Raw genomic sequence first — 16922 nt, 5'->3', positions numbered from 1 at the left:
TAAATAACATGGTTAAAACGTGAAAAAAAAGCCTATCAGCACTGTGCATAGCGTTTTACAAAGTGAGGCAACAACTAAGCCTTGTACCGCAGGAGCACTTTGACGCACCCTCTGAAGGAGGAAAAGGAGATAGAGACGCTGCCGCCCCTTAGTCAGCCCCCCTGCTCCCTCAGCGGAGAGAAGAGCGGGGCCCCTCCCTCCTCCTACACCCCTAGCGAGGCGCCCCTGCCCCCCAGAAGACAGCCCGGGGAGGCACCGCCGCTGCCCCCCTCGCCCCGCCCGGCAGCTGGGGAAGGAGGAGGCGGCTGCACGCACCTCGCCTCCAGCAGCAGCGGGGTCGCCGGCCACTTCGCCGCCAGCCGGGCCGTCACGGCCTGAGAGGAGGCAGGAGCCCCGCCGCCGAAGCACGGCGGGGCACACAGGAGAGCGAGGAAGGCCGGCAGCAGCGCCCAGCCGGCCATGAGGAGGCGAGGGGCGGTAAGGGGCGCCAGGAACAGCAGTAGCGGCCGCCCCACACGGCTCCGTCAGTCACGGCATGCACTTCCCCAACCCCGCCCAGATTAGCCTCTGCCTTGCTCCTACTGGCTGTGCTGTGCCTTCGCTCTTAGGCTATTGGTCAGCCCAGAGACCAATCAGGGCCTGACGCCGAATAAATAGCGGGGCTCTCCCGGCTCGCGCGTTGACACGCGGCGCTGGGGGCGGAGCGGGGGTGGTGCGGCACGCGCCCCCGCGCAAGCGCAGGAGCGGCGTTAGCGCCGCCTCCCTGAGGTGGGTCCTGTCGCCGCCCTGCTAGAGGAGAACAGTTGGTTTGGCGGCATTTCGGTTTTGGTTTTTGTTGTTGTTTGTTTTTTATTTTGATATTTTGATTTTCTGGTTGTTTTGTAAACGCGAGTTACACGTCGGGTGTGTTTAGGTGTTAGTTGCGGGGCTGTGCCGTTACCTCAGGGCGGTGTGCTCCGCTCGGTGCGCCTGGCCGGTTCCCGCGTCCGTCAGCAGCTGAGGGGAGACCGGGCGGTGCTGTCCCGCAGCCGGGACAGCAGCTGCCTTCCCAGGCCACCCCAAGCTCACCAGTGCATCTGTCCGTGCTTGCTCCTAAATGGTGGTTCTCCTTCGGCCTTCACCAGTCTCAGAACAGCTAGGATCTTGCTAAGTGTGAGGAGCATCGTACCGGGTACATATATTAATATATAGTGTCTGCTGGAAGGTGGGAGTACTCAATTCCCCCTTCATTCTCAAACTGGAAGTTTTCTAAGTCAATTTCTGTTTTGAGATGTGTTCTGTTTCCTGTTGATATTTTTTTCCTCAATATAAGCTTCACTGGAACCATGCCTATACCTTCCTCCGAACTTACCTTAAAATTTTAAGGCTTGTGGTCCCTAATTAATTTTTTATGTGTTTTTGAAATCTTGGCAGTTAATTCCACTTCCTCAATACAGCTGGTATGCTTTTTTTTTCTTTTTTTTTTTTTTCCCCAGTTGTATAGCAGAGCTAAAAGAGGGTGGTGTGGGTACTTCTGGAGCAGTACTGTGGGATGTGAATACAGGGCAGCTCTGAGTAGTTGTTTATTGGAGAAAGAATTCTATAGCTGTATTAAAAACAATGGATATTTCCTTTTCTATAACGTGACTTATGGAACTTGAAGCTGAAACCTAGAATGTTTCAGCCTGCACACATCTTAATTTATTTTGCTCACAATCATCTCCTGACTGTTAAAAGTTGCTGTGTGGATGGTAGGAGACAGTTAGGGCACTAGTCTAGGTACAAGGCTGTGGATTGTGTAGTTTGGTTTGTCAGTGCTCAGGGCTGGTCAATATAACACCATATGTACAAGCAAAAGGAATCTATTTGGCAGGTGTTCTCAAACTGTGGTGCAGAAACTCTGCCAAAAGAAAATGTGTGTACTTAACATGCTGCTTTGCATTTATCATCTGAAAGTATGATAAAGATGGCCCTGAGAGTTGTTTGTATGTAATTTTGGTCTGAGGCCTTTGTGTTTGACCTTTTTTGGACCTATTCTCACAAACTTGTGGTGTTATAAGACCTCAGATAATTTTCAGGTGATACATCAGTGATACCAACTTTAGTGTACATCAGTTGATTTAAGTTAACCCTACCTGAGACTGGTAGTGCAGCCTTCATATACCTCTGTAGAAATGACGAAAATCACAGGAGTATTTTTCTTGGTTCATGTGCAAGGCCATCAGAAAGAACAAAATTCAGCATCTTTTATGTGGAGAAAGGCTGGGAGATCCTGTATAAGCAGCTTCCTTTCATATTGATGGTTCAGAAGCTGCTGCTGCTAATAGGGATGGCATGGGCAGACCGCTGTATGGTTGACTAAGATTGAGCCCCTTGTGTTTCTGTGCTAATAACCCATGTATGTAGCCAAACTCTTGCATCCATACAAGGTAAAAACACATGATGAACTGATAAGACTTTTCCACCACTCCCTAGCAAATTTCAAAATGCGTTTGATAGACTTAGTAGAACTCAGTCTACACTTGTTCTGCACAGAATAGGCTATAGCTGTCTTATGTTGACCATCTATCAAAAAAAGCCCCAAACCCAACAATCCTTCTATGGTTAAAGGAGTTACTAACAAGTTGTTTTTTGCTGTTTCTACAACCAAACTGAAATTTAGTAAGCGTGTTCCTCGTGTATATAGATTTACCAAGCATTTTTCGTAACTCTGTACAATGCTATGTATTTGTGATGATTGATGCATCTACCTTATCCTAATCTATCAATTGCTTTTCTATATAAAGTTGCTGGTACATTTTGTTTTATATTGATATTGAAGAAGCTCCTATTGTTGCTTAAATGTGAATAGCTTGTACTTGTTTCATCTTGAGCTGTGACAATGTATGATTTACCATCCAAAAGATAAATAAAATTTGTTGGCACTGGCTATGCAAATACAGCTAGCTTTGAATTCAGTGGCAAGATAAAATGGTAGGTCTGAATCGATGATGAGATAATTAGTCTGTGGTGAACTACAGAAAATACTTGGTCCAGTTTTTCTTCTGAGGGAAGATCCTTTCTGCTTAAATTCAGATATCTCCATTATACAAAAAGAATGTCTCTGCCGAGATGTTTCTCTTCCATTTAGGATTGTTTTATTAGATGCCTAAATTTTAGGATCATAGACAGGCTAAATGAAGTTGGAAGGGACCTCAGGACATCTGTAGCCCAACCTCCTGATCAGAGCAGTGTCAGTTCTGAGGTCCAGTCAGGTCTTGAAAAATCCAAGACTGGCACATGCACAACCCTTCTGAGCAACCTGATTTGTTGCTTAAGATGCACTTCTGGTTGCTCCTCAAAAAGAAATGCAGTGCTGTAACAGAACGTTGTCTTCCTTATAAAACATTTTGCATGTCCTTCCATCTTCCCTTTGCTTTGGTACCTTAGCTACGTTATAGCTGCAAAGAGCCAATACACACTTCTACAAAATCTATTTCTTTATATTTGGACAAAAGCATATTTTAATCTTTTAAGAAGTGTGCAAACCAAGAAGATAGAGAGCAGACTTAATCTTCATTCCTACAACAGAATTTTATGTAATTAAGTATTCCAAATAACACTTGGCTATTCTTGTGTGTGCATGCCATAGATTAGTGAGAAAACCCCTTAGTTCTCTGAAACCATTTTTCAGCAGAACAGAAAAACAATTGTAGCAAAATTTTAAAATTATTCATACCACAGCTGTACAAATAAGAATTGATTATCATAGCTGTTTCAGTGTGAATAGAAGAAATGATTAATGAACGCTTCTCAGTAAGATGCAAATGTTTTACAGTGTAAGTCACAGTGAGCTACGTCTATTTAATAGAAACAGTAGCTGTAAGTGCAAATAAGTTGAGCTTCATCAGTGCATTCAGTTAGCTGAAAAGAAAACTTTATTTTTTAACAGATTGAAGACAATTTTCAAGCTGGAAGGCCCCCTTTCTCCCTAACTTGGAGGTAATGTAAATGTCAAAAACCAGTCAAAAGATTTACCTGTTATCTGTTATTAATTGACAGTCTCCTGTGCAGTAACTGCTAGCATCTTTTTATCTTGCTGTGAGATTAGAGGCTGATTTCTTCAGAAACTGTCGGTGTCACTCTTATGTCAGGCATTTGAGGTGTTTCCCTGAACAGATTAAGGATGCCATACTGCATTGCTTTTTGTCCATTAAATTGAAAATAAAGACCAATGTGAGTTATTTGATTAGCATGTCTCAATGTAGTGGTATAATGTAATAAACAATGCAAAAATATATTTTATAGTCTGTTAGCTCTTCGTTTTAATTTACAGGGACGAGCAAGTGAAAGAAAAATTGATGCAGAAATACCATAAGCTTGGGTTCAACAACTCATGTAAGCTGTTCAGTGGCAATCAGAATTTATGCTACTTCACTATTGCCTACACGTGGCTGCAGTGACAGCAAGTGACTCTCTTCCAATATGCGTATCTTTTCAACTTTTTTAAAAAATAAAAGAAACTGAAGCAACATTTTGCTTTGCAAAATAAGCATAGAAGTTCCAGCATCTTACTTAAAATGACCCAGCTCAGAAATGTCAAGAATATACTTCCTGAGCCATGCCAACACACTTCTTACAAATCTCTGGGCATGCTTGTGCTGTGTAGTGGAGAACAGTGAAATGTGGCCATAATGGGGACTGCGACTCCATTTGGATACAGCAGCTCAAGTTCATAAGCAGTGCCACTGCTCTGCTGTGCCAATAGGATGGTGTCTCTTTTTGGCTTATTGATTCAGTGGAAACCTAGAATTGAGCCCTGTTATGGTGGCTGACATATGTAATTTCTGTAGCAGCTATTTTGTGATTCTTAAGTGTAGTTTATTTTAATTAAAGCTTTGTGTAGCTAACGCAAAACAGATCAAACCATGCTGCCTAAGTGTGTGAAAAAAAATGGGTTTGTTTCCAGTGGAAAAAATTTCAGTGCTGCTTTTTAGATTTTGCTATGTCCCTTCTCATTCGTCCATCATTTTGGTAATGTTAGTAGCTAATGAGCAGATAAGTTTCTTGCCTTCCAGGGCTCATTTCAGCTCACTCCCCAGATGTGAAAAATACTGCTTATGGACAAGTCATCTAAAGCTATTCCTTACAATAATTTATGCTGAATATCTTCAGAGGGAACATAGAAGTATTACTTTTGAATGATGCACATTAATATTTTATGTCCTTTTCAGTTAATCTAAGTATATAAAAATTTCAATTTTTGATTTATACAAAAAGCTAATTACAATTCATTGTGCAGACAGCTTTAAAAATCAATGTAAAAAATAACAGTTACACATAAATGAAAAAGAAGCAAAAAGTGCAGCCACAAGCTATTACACATATAATGAAAATGGATTTATTGCTTAAGTCTTTTATTACCTTCTATTATTAAACCATTAAGAAGGTCCCTTAAGTTTAATCCAAACTGGAAGAGACACATTCACATGTGCATATATATGTTATTCCAGGCAAATATATACTAAAGGAACATTGTGAGAATTAAAGCTTCCAGAAGAAAATTAAAAATTGATTCCCTTGTCCCTGAAGTCAGTATGGTTTATCTGCCAATAAATTATAAAATGTGTGCTTTAAAATGTTCATAAACCATGGAAAAGCCAGGAATTACGTTTTTCTTAGCACTGGAAGATACACATATAAATTAATTTCTAGGTTTGTAGTAGTGTAGTGCGTTTCTCTGGTTCTGATGGCAGTAGCCATTCTGAAATCCAAGCAGGTACACAGTCCCAGAGAAATAACAGGTCACTGAACACTTAGTAACTGCGAAGTTGTGTTCTGTATCTGTATATGAAGAGATTCAAATATGCATATTTCTGGAGCTGTGCACCTGTGTATTGAAGTGATTGCACATAATTAGCGGCGTGATTATCAAATATGTTTTCACATACCGCATATAATTAGACTTACAGAAACACACTACATTTAGAATATTTTAATGTAGATAAACTTTGAGGGCAAAAATGAAGTGTTATTAAGGAAATGCAAATTGTTTAACCCCTAATGCACTAGCTTCTGCTAGTGGTATCTTCTGGTAGAAGGATTCGCAGCCGTTCAGGCTTATGGCACTGGTGAGGGAAGAAGAGCTGGTGAGATGTGCTGCGCAGGCTTTTTCACCCCTCCCTAGTGCTGCAGCGATGTGCAGTTCTGGGCTATGGGACACTGAAGATGCAGGATGGAAAACAAGGTAGCAGGATTCATGCTAGATGTATGTTATCTTGATATACACTCCTTTGCATATCTTTGTCAATAAAATATAATGGTCATGCATTTAGGTAGCTATTTGGCTAACTTCTCGGGTTATACACAGACATACATATATGGTAATCACATACAACCAATATCTTAAACTAAGGGAAAATTGTTTATTTGTTAGTTTGCAATAAAGTTAGGTTTCTGCCTGGAAAACTTGGCCTTATTTCTGTTTTCCATTATTCCTTCATCATGACTTCCTAGAATAACTGAAGTTAAATCAGACATATGGTGGCTGTACCAGTTATTCACATTTGTTAAACTGCTTTCGTACTATAATTTGGTTACTATCTCTTGACAGTTATCATAAAACAATTTACTATATTATATTAGGGTGGCACACTTAGGCCTCCTGAAAGGATTAAGATTAAATGATAGGTCTACTCTGTTGTTCCTAATAATGAAAAATGAGATGATCCTGCCTGCTAGAGGCCTCAGCAAACTTTTCAAAAAAAGACTTTCTAAAAGTCCTTCCAAAAGAAAACATAAGCTCCCATCTTCTCTGCATTTTTCCTATAGACCTGGGGTTCTCAAAACACTGTATTAAAGGAATGCAATTATACAATTTCTGAGCAACTTGTATCCTACTATTTCTTACCAGTTGGGAGAGGGGATGATAATTATATTAAAAACATCTGTATTGAAGTAAAAGGCTTTACAGCATATGAATTGTTATGTTATCATAAACATAAATTAAAAATATTTAAATGGCTGTTAAATTCCCAGTTATGCTTGCACATATAGCAACAGATGAGCATGCAGGGCTGGTAATTGTTTTACAGATTAAACTCTGATATTTCACTTACTATCAATGGTCTACAAGCCACAATGGGACAACACAGCTGTGGGCCATTTCTGTCTCCTCTTACTGATACAATTCTTACTCTGTTTCAGCTTTCCTTTTGCCACAAAATAATGTACAGTGTTGGTAGTTTGTAAGTACATGCTTTTCTTCACTAAACCACTTCAACTTCAGGTGCCCTTAGACCCTTTGTCCAAACAAGCTGCTTTGACCAACCTGTATTTTGACCTCCTATTTTTGCCAGCGGGAGAATTATCCTCTCATTTTTTGCTGATTCTTAATCTGAACAAACACTCAAGCAATCTTCACCTCAATTCTCCCTCTGAATTTACAGTTTATTCATCTCAAACCTGTCACAGTGTTGAACAATTTTTCTTCCCTCTCGTATTTTTTACCTAGTCATTGGTCTGTCACAGACTGACTGCAAGGCCAACAGATCTTTCCTTCTGCTGAGGGTTAGGGGAGCTATTTGTATCTTGATGTTTGCCACCACAATTTTCCATTATAGGGTTGAAATTCCCATTTCTTATGGTAATTACAGTTCCTAGCATACTTTAACCTGACATCATAAGATAAATTAGTGCTGTAGGCAGATGTCTCAAATCAAGACTTCAAACTGACTGAGTATCTAACCTGGCATCCACAGTACTAGTAACTTCTCTGCACTGTAACTTTTGTAGGTCAGCCAGATTGGAGGCTAATAGGGGTATCTCCACTTCAGGCCCAGCTGTGAAATACCTTACATCCCTTCATAATTAAACCTGAATTCCTCTCAGCTTTTTCCACAAGTCCAACTGAACTTCTAACTGTTGACAGGACCGATATTTCACTCAACTTGGTGGGATTATTTAGAGAACAAAAATTACCATTCATATATTTTACGAATACACAGAAAGACAACATCAAATCTTTGTATGGCTATATGTTAGGGAAGACTCACTGATTACGTGCCTTTAGGTGCTCATAGAACAGGTGAATAAGAAGGAGTTAAGAAAACTCCCCAAACTAGACTTGGAATCCTTCTCAGAAGGAGCTGGATTGTTCTAAAACCTCCTGTAGCAGCACATTAAAAAAGTGTTGTTCTTGAATTCAAAGTTTCCAGGTTGTATTGCTGAAATGAATCCAAGAAATGTCTGGTAAGTAATAGTGGCAACCCAGAAAGCAATAATCGTTCTGAGCTTGCTGTGATTTTTCAGTGAAGAGTTGGAGGTCAGTTATAAAGGAAAGGTTCAGATTTGCAGACAGCTGTGAAAGCCAGAAAGGGGTGCTAGAAGTTGAGCCTGATCTACCATTTGCAACACTTTCTTTTCCATCTGTATCCCACAGAGATCAGGTGAAAGAGATGAAACAGCCTGAGATCAAATACTGCACAAATAATTTTTTCCATTTTGGAGAGAGAAACTTCTTGGAAGATTTTTTTGTTGTTGTTGCCATTGCCATTGGAGCTTATTGGTTTTGCTTTTTGACCTTTTTTCTTTTTCTTTTTTTTTTTTTTTTTTCCTTGCACATCACCCCTGAACGGCTGAAAAACTGAACAGAAAAAGGAGGGGGGCTAGTGGATAATTTATTATATTTCTTCAGATTTATTTCTCGGAAGACACTGAAGTTCCTTGACTTCATATGAATTTGTGATGGGGATTTGGATTGAGTTAAACTGTGTCTATCCATAGCACATCTAAAAGTCCATCCTGAAGGAAAAGACAAGGTATGGCCTGAACAACTTTGAAAACCTTAGTAATTTAGCTTCTAGATACAAGCAGACGTGCTCAAGATAAAGTACTGGTGGGATAAGTGATGTTTGATGGGGACTTGCAGGTTAAGATCACCTGAAAGGAGGCAAAAGGTTTTTGTGCAATGGTAGGAGGAAGAAAATATTGCTGTGATGTATATCACCAGGTGGCAGTGTTACATAGTCTTGCAACTGCTATACGTTACTATATGAGAAGGGCAAGTGTAGAGTCTTGCATCTGGGCAAGAACAAGCCCAGGTTCCAGTATAAGTTGGGGAACAAACTGTTAGAGAGCAGAGCAGGGGAAAGGGACCTGGGGGTCCTGGTGGACAGCAGGATGACCATGAGCCAGCACTGTGCCCTTGTGGCCAGGAAGGCCAATGGCATCCTGGGGTGTATTAGAAGGGGAGTGGTTAGTAGGTCGAGAGAGGTTCTCCTTCCCCTCTACTCTGCCCTGGTGAGACCACATCTGGAATATTGTGTCCAGTTCTGGGTCCCTCAGTTCCAGAAGGACAGGGAACTGCTGGAGAGAGTCCAGCATAGGGCAACAAAGATGATTAAGGGAGTGGAGCACCTCCCTTATGAGGAAAGGCTGAGGGAGCTGGGGCTCTTTAGCTTGGAGGAGACTGAGGGGTGACCTTATTAATGTTTATAAATATACAAAGGGTGAGTGTCACGACGATGGAGCCAGGCTCTTCTTGGTGACAACCAATGATAAGACAAGGGGTAATGAGTGCAAACTGCAACACAAGAGATTCCACTTAAATATGAGAAGAAACTTCTTGTAAGTGAGGGTGCCAGAGCACTGGAACAGGCTGCCCAGGGAAGCTGTGGAGTCTCCTTCTTTGGAGACATTCAAAACCTGTCTGGACACATTCCTGTGTAACCTCATCTAGGTGTTCCTGCTCCGGCAGGGGGATTGGACTAGATGATCTTTCGAGGTCCCTTCCAATCCCAAACATTCTGTGATAAGTTTTGGGGTCTTGGGAGGAAGACTGATAGGGATATCTGTTAGTTTTTGCTAGACAGAAGGAAGCATGTCCCAGTTTCAGGAGAGACAGATCTCTGTGTTGATCTCCCTGATCAGAGTCAGTTCGTGGGAAGAAGTTGCAATCTGGGAACTTGGGCATTGACTTAGACATCTTGTTTTTTAAGCAATAGAGTTTCTTGTGTGCTGTTTGACTGTTCTTTATGGGGAAAACAGAAGACCCTATGCAAATGCAGTAGCATCCTTCATGTCATCAACAGTGACTGAGTCTGTACCATTCTTGCTTGTACCTGAATCTGGAAAAATAAATGTGGAGGCCATACAGATGACATGCATTTTAACTGTAATAAGCCCACAAAAGCTGCTCTACACTCCAGAGTTTGCATCATAAATATTGCAGGATTCAGAAGGCTGGAAGGAATGTGTGTAAGTACATCTAAGCTCTTCCATGCACAGAACAGAAATGGGAGACCAAGTGTGTCTGTCCTGCTAAATGCTTTCCTCGGGGTGTTGTCATGTTGCAGATTCCAATTGTAGAGAGCATGCACAAACGGCACTATGTCTAGTTTCTTTGGGATTACCAAAAACCTTCTCCCTTTGGTGCAGGACCAGCGTTTGTCACTAGTAATTTGATATTGCAGCCTGCAATAACTGGACACTTTGTAACTCCATTTGAAGTATCTTCCCACTCACCAACTCTGCCTGTCCATATTGTGAAGCTGCACATGTTTTTTGAATGGCAACAGAAGCCAGAAGCTCTTTGACTAATTTGCAGCCACTGGTCATGCCTTGTGTCCTCCTTGGAATTCTGTTTATAGCTGGATACGAGCAAGGCTTGCCATTGCTTGTCACTAGTGCCACCCTGTTGTCTAGGCAGTGGACTCTGGTGAGCTGGGTATGTGGCCCTACATGCCAGAGATTTTCTTTGCTAGCTAACATACTGTAACTTCAGCCTGAGTTTTGTAATGTAACTTGGTTATGCCACAGTACAAAAGGCAAGAAAGAACACAAATTTTTCCTCCTTAAGTTAAACTGCAAATGTTCAGTGACGTCTACGTTAGTAAATTAAACATGTTCAGGAACTTTCTCAGATATTGAGGTCAAATGGCACGACGTGGTGTGACCTACATTGAAGCTGTAATCTCTGTGACTGACTGCTGGTTGGAAGTGATTTCTGGAATGATTTGGCTCCCAGACTATGTCCAGGAGTTGTTTTGTAGAGCGCTGGTCAGCACATGCCAAAACCTGGTTACAGCATTTTCTCATGATTTATTCTGCTAGATGTCCACGCTGCAAAGCCCAGGAATGATCCCAGGTGGTGGTTCATTTGCTGGCACAGATACAGACAGGGAATCCAGGGACTGGCTGCAATGGTGCAAGAATGAAAGATGACCAAGTTATGTGGTAGAAAGGAGATATACCTATAAGTGTCTAGTTTTGGCATTGATCTAAAAAATCTAGCTCAAAGTTTTCAGTAATGTTCTTTTTTTCAGGAAACTCTTCCCAACAACAGTAAGACAAAATACAAAACTGTAGTATCTCTATGACTAGTTATATGGTTTTAAACAACAGAGAAATTGATAGAATGCTGAAAGCGATTTAAGATGTTCCAGTGTCCTAGATCAGTGTCTTACACAGGTGGAGTTATGAATAGTCAAAGCAGAATATAGCTGATCCTTTCAGGAAAACATGCAGCAATGTGTGAAGAATGAGTTGCAGAAGCCACTGCATGTGGACTGACACATATGAGACACTGACTGAAAACATTACTTCTATATTGTCTGTATTCTGATTAAGGGAAATAAAAATGGTCTTAGGTTTAAGACAGTTATTACATCCAGAAAAAGAATGGCAAGCAAGAGAAGTGAAAATTAACAAGTGTCCTAATGAATTGCAACTTTACAAGAAGATGGACTGGTGACAGTATAATGCATAAATTGTTTTAAAAGGAAGAATACAGTGATCAGTGTGCCATTGAAACAGTAGGTTCAGTAAGTGCACATATTAAAATTTAATACGACAAAAAATAAGGTACACTTACACTATAAGCTTTGGAACAAATTCATCCCAGAGAGATGACTGAAGTTAGCATGAGTTTATTAATTTAACAATTTGTATCCTTGCGACAAGAGAGACACCTGGGACTTGGTGCACACCGAAAAATTGGTTTATTGGAAATCTCAACTGGCTACAAGCAGTGATAAATAATTTAAAGAAACCAGTGTGAGGTAGGTGTCACTTTAATTTTACATTAACAGATCTATTAGATTTTAACCTTGTCAGACAGGTAATTGCTAAACAAAATTATACTTTTGCACCTTTGCTTCATAATATCATTTGCTTACTCATGCTTTTTCTACAAACCTTGATGTTGGCACTGAGACTGTTTCACATGCCCGTTGCTTCAGACTAGCAAATATTGTATTGACCTTTAAAATAAATTGTAAGTGTGACAATTTTTATTTCTAGAAACTTGGAAAATGTGTTGTGTGTTACCTCAGAATGACTTGGGGAAGGGGCATATTAACAAAAATAAAAATGTGTGCACGTTTTCATGTCAGCACATCTCTGGTAGACATGACAGTAGACCTGGCACATGTATTTTACAAGGTGAAGGTGTGCTGCCTGAGATTATTAAAGGGAACAGGTTATTTCAGGATTATTTTATGTGAGTACTTGAACTCTGGGCTATATGCTCACAACACAGGATCTTGTAGAATCATTGTGTTAGAAATAAGAGAATCCTGAATCTTGTAATTTCTAAAAATCAGAAATCTACAGAAACTACATTCATTTTGTAAAAGTATCTCAAAACTAGCTTGTCGACTGACTTTGGATTTTCTTTGTAGTTAAACTCTCATTGGAGATTTAAAGGTAAGCTATATTTGGAAGGGGAAATGTTGGAATTGAACAGTGTTTGCAATTTTTAGGGCTTCGCTTCGAACCCAGTTGTGTTCCCATTAAATCAATTGAAAGACAACCATGTTCAAAATGATCTTTATAATCACTTTGTTGTTGCTAGTGAGTTACAGCCATTGACTTCTAAGGAATTTAACTGATTTTTATTAAAGCTTAATCTCACAGGGCCTTGCACAGTAATGTGGACCTTTATAAAGAGAACATTAAATGCTACCAAATGAAAATGCTACGTCTCTACGCAGGGATACTTAGCCTCCACTGACTATCGTGGGACTTGGGTTCAGTCTGGAGACCCCAACTCTTCTTCCAACTAGGGCCACAGTAAGTATAACTTGGGGTGTAACTGCACAATCTGTGTGCAACTGGGAAGAACTGGGTGGTGGTTGGATGTGTTGTGGGTTGTGACTCTACATAAAGCATGGTCAGCAAACCATCATTAAAAATATCAGAATTGCTAAGTAAAAGCCTGTCTTTGAAAGCTGCATAAGCGCCTTATTTCATGTGGACCTGCAAGTACTTTTTGCTAGTTTCAGAAAAATGAGAGCTTTATAAAGTCAACTTTTGCGTCTAAACCTCATTATAAATATTTTTACTTCTCTTGTACATCCTTTCCATCCAAGAAAAAATACTTTTTGTCAGTCTTCACAAATCAGTAACTGTCTTAAGCAAGTTTAAATAAATAAGAATTTTAAATTTAACTGTAATGCACAATTTCTCTGTTTAGCAAATTTAGCTTTGATCTCCCTTTCATGGAGATGAAGGTAGGGTGCCAACAATCTTGTATTTATGAGAAAACCTCAAATTATAATGGTATTTCTGTATCTTACCAAAAGCATTATATGGGATACTTCAGTCTAAATCCTTTAGCAATGCTTTTATTCCAAATATGAATATACCCACACAAGCGTTACTAGTGCTGTTCTGTAACTGAAACAAGGCTACGTTTAATGTTTCTTTTTCTTTTGTTGATGGTTACTTGTTAACTAGTGAATAGGCGGAGATGAGAACAAAATGCTTCTATATCTTAAATCTATAAATATTTACATTTCTCTGGGGTAGGTTTCCTGACACCTAGTAAAAGAGAAAGGTTAAAAGAAAAATCTCATTAAGTCCAGGCTTGAGAGGCACAAGGACTCTGAAAGCAGGTGAGCAGAGAAGAGCACAGTCAGGTCTCCCTGGAGAGAATATGGATGCTCTGCTTCTCTTGCTGGCAAAGAACATGGTGATTTTCCAAGACAAAGGGCTGTTTTCCACTTTGGTAAGAGCAAGTGGGTGAACACCTCTTGTCATTGTGGGAAGAAGGCTGAACAGGTTTGTTTGACACCAGACCCACATTTCCTTCTGCCAGAGAATGGAGGGATTGGGCTTTCAGCACTGTGGTGTGTGGCTGTACAACACAGGGGTGATGCTTCCCGTATGAATTTTCACTGAAGATAAAAGTGCATCTCTTTTTATGTCTTGGAAAGACCTGAGAATTGGCTCCTCTCAAGCTTTTACCAGTGTAATACCTTGACAGTGCCGTGTGACCCTGGAAATGTTTGTGTGCGTGTTTGTGTGTTTGAAGTCAGGTGGTTGATGCTGCTGGTCTTGTGGCAGCAACTTCTGGAACATCTCACAGTGTGTAGAGTTTTAACACCTTTTGTTTAGACCACTTTCTGGTAATTTCTGTTCTTCCTGGCAAGCTTTAATGGGAGCTGTTACTCTCCTCCAAGAGTCCAAATACTTTTACTCTCTATATAAAAAACTTAAAATACATTGGTCTAAGTATTTTTTTAAAGTTCTAAAGTTAAATGGTCCCATGGCAAGGCACTAGTTTTCTGTTACCAGCCTTCCAGAGGTGAGGTTGTCTCCAGGGTTGAGAAAGTTGCTTTAGCACTATCAGTTATCTAATTAATCCCTCAGTAAATAAAGACATTCTATAATTAAATAAGGAAGATGTGCAATCAGCTCTAACATGAAATGCTTTGCATGTTAATATATTATAATCCAGAAGCTGAACGAGGCTTGTATTTGAAGTGTTTTTAACAGGCTTGCTAAACTATGGACTCATCGCAGACAAAACAGTGACAAAACATTTCTCAGCTTGGTGTGACCTGTGAGCTAGACATTTCATATTTTTTTTTCAATAGGGAAAACCAACAGTTTCAATTTGAGAGTTTTTGTAAATATGTGACGACCTCAAAGAATTAACTTGCGAAACTTGGATAACGTAGGTGCTGGGGGTAGATGGTGCTGCCGTGAGGAGATAAAAGTTTTCCTCAAAGTTGGTTTGGCATTTGGGACTTCGTGCTCTGAAGACTCCAAATGATCCCACGAACCAGCAGCGCTGCAGATCATTTAAGCTACAGTTAAGTAGTCAATCTGTGCAGTAGTCAGCGTGGCCCGAGCCAGTGGTGTGAAATACTTCAGTACCGGAGTTATAAACGCGGGTCTGAAACCGCAAACCCAACAAAACGAAACAAACCCGGGATATTAACGAGTTTAAAAGGAAAAAAAAAAAAAAATCACGAGTTTTTTTTCCGTTTCATTGACTCGGCGCGGGGGCGGTGGCTCACCTGGAGGAGCCCCCTTGTCAATCTCATTGGCTGCCTTCCGCTCCGCCCCCGCCACCTCATTGGCTGCTCCTGCCTCCTTCCCCACCACCGGCGCGCTATCGCTCTCCGTCCGATACCTGGAGGGGAGCGAGGAAGGACTCCCACCACCCCCGTTTACTCTCCGCCCGCTCCCATTGGTTATAGACCCGGCGTGCTAGACTCGGACATTGGCTGCTCGGGCAGCCGGCTTTGCCCCGATTGGCTGGGAGCGGGGCCCGCCCCGCCCCGCGGGGGGCCGAGCGGTGTGTTTGTGCTGGAGAGTTGCCGGCGGAGCGGATTCGGGAGCTGCTGCTCCCGCCGCGGCGCCTCCCGTTCGCCTCAGCCGCGGGGAGCGGGCGCGGGATGGCCGCCGCGGGCGGGCCGGGGCGCGGCGGGCTGGGCTGAGGGGAGCGGAGCCGAGCCGAGCCGCGGCCGCCGGCGAGGAACATGCCGTCGGGAAGGGAGCCGGGCGCCTCTCGGCTGCGGTATCCGAGCGGGGCGGCCGCCTTGTCAACGCCCGGCAGCGCTTGAGCCCGCGCCGCGCTGCTCCAGCGCATCGCCATGGACGAGCGCTTCAACAGGTGGCTGCTGCCGCCGCTGCTGGCGCTGCTCTTCTTGCTCATCGTCTACCAGTACGTGTCGCCCGCCTGCCCCGGCGCCGTCTGCCTTCGCCGCCCGCCGGCCTCCGCCGCCCGCCGCGGGGGGGACCCGGCGGAGCGGGACGAGGAGGAGGAGGCGGCGGCGGCGCTGCCGCGGCTGGTGGCCAAGTTCCCGTTCGCGCGGGGGGAGCTGTGCCGGCGGGTGCGGTTCGACATGCGGGGCCGCGACGTGATCGTGTTCCTCCACATCCAGAAGACGGGCGGCACCACCTTCGGGAGGCACCTGGTGCGCAACATCCGCCTGGAGCAGCCCTGCTACTGCCGGGCCGGGCAGAAGAAGTGCGCCTGCCACCGCCCGGGCGGCGACAAGGACACCTGGCTCTTCTCCCGCTTCTCCACCGGCTGGAGCTGCGGGCTGCACGCCGACTGGACCGAGCTCACCAGCTGCGTGCCCGCCGCCATGGAGCGCCGCGGCTGCGCCGGCAACCGCACCCTCAGGTCAGTGCCGGCCGCTCTCCCCACACCCCGGGGGGACGCGGAGGTGGCGGGGAAGCCCGCCCGGGGTGGGGGCTGCCGCCCCACGCGTGCCCGGTGGCGTCGTGTGCGGGGCTCGACTTCCACCCACTCGGAATCAGATCCCGCGTTCCTCGGCGCGGTGGGTACCGCTCTCCGGCAGTTTGGCCAGAGTTGTCCGCCGCCGCCGTCATTAAGAAGCAAAGTTGTTTTCTTTTTCTTTAAAACAAGGTTTATCTCCCAGAGGAGGTTCTAGTTTGGGCTCTTCCCCTCACTGTTTGTTACCTGTAATGCGTTCGTTTCGCCTCAAATTTAGCGGATTCTGCGTAGCTGCCTGTTGTACACGTTACTGCGATGAGAAATTATTCGGCTTTTTTTTTTAATGCAAGTTCCTCTTAACCTATTTGCCCTTTCGAAACTTGCGTTTAACAAAACACGGCGCTCTTCTGCATAAGAGGAGTGCAGAATCTAATGGATCGCTGCAGCTGCTGAGTGGTGTTAACTGGTGGAGTTTGACATATCCAGAAGC

At 43.1% G+C, this 16922-nt stretch overlaps 2 protein-coding genes across 3 annotated transcripts in view; one reads left to right on the top strand and one right to left on the bottom strand.

Moving 5' to 3' along the window:
• The window catches only part of UGGT2 (UDP-glucose glycoprotein glucosyltransferase 2), an 84239-nt gene extending 83703 nt beyond the window's left edge, over positions 1-536 (bottom strand). For both annotated transcript variants that reach the window (XM_082047807.1, XM_082047808.1), the window contains exon 1: positions 316-536. In XM_082047807.1, the coding sequence (XP_081903933.1) occupies positions 316-461 (146 nt within the window). In that variant the 5' untranslated portion in view covers positions 462-536. The remainder of the gene's footprint in view (positions 1-315) is intronic.
• A 15306-nt stretch (positions 537-15842) lies between these two features.
• The window catches only part of HS6ST3 (heparan sulfate 6-O-sulfotransferase 3), a gene marked incomplete at both ends in the record, with an annotated part of 302642 nt that continues 301562 nt past the window's right edge, over positions 15843-16922 (top strand). The window contains one exon of the mRNA XM_082047070.1: positions 15843-16378. Coding sequence (XP_081903196.1) covers positions 15843-16378 — 536 coding nt within the window. The remainder of the gene's footprint in view (positions 16379-16922) is intronic.

Source organism: Streptopelia decaocto (assembly GCF_964273445.1).
Source record: "Streptopelia decaocto genome assembly, chromosome: 1".
In the NCBI taxonomy this organism is placed as follows: Eukaryota; Metazoa; Chordata; class Aves; order Columbiformes; family Columbidae; genus Streptopelia; species Streptopelia decaocto.
Note: the sequence above shows the minus strand (reverse complement) of the source record. Positions and strands in the feature narration are given on the sequence as shown.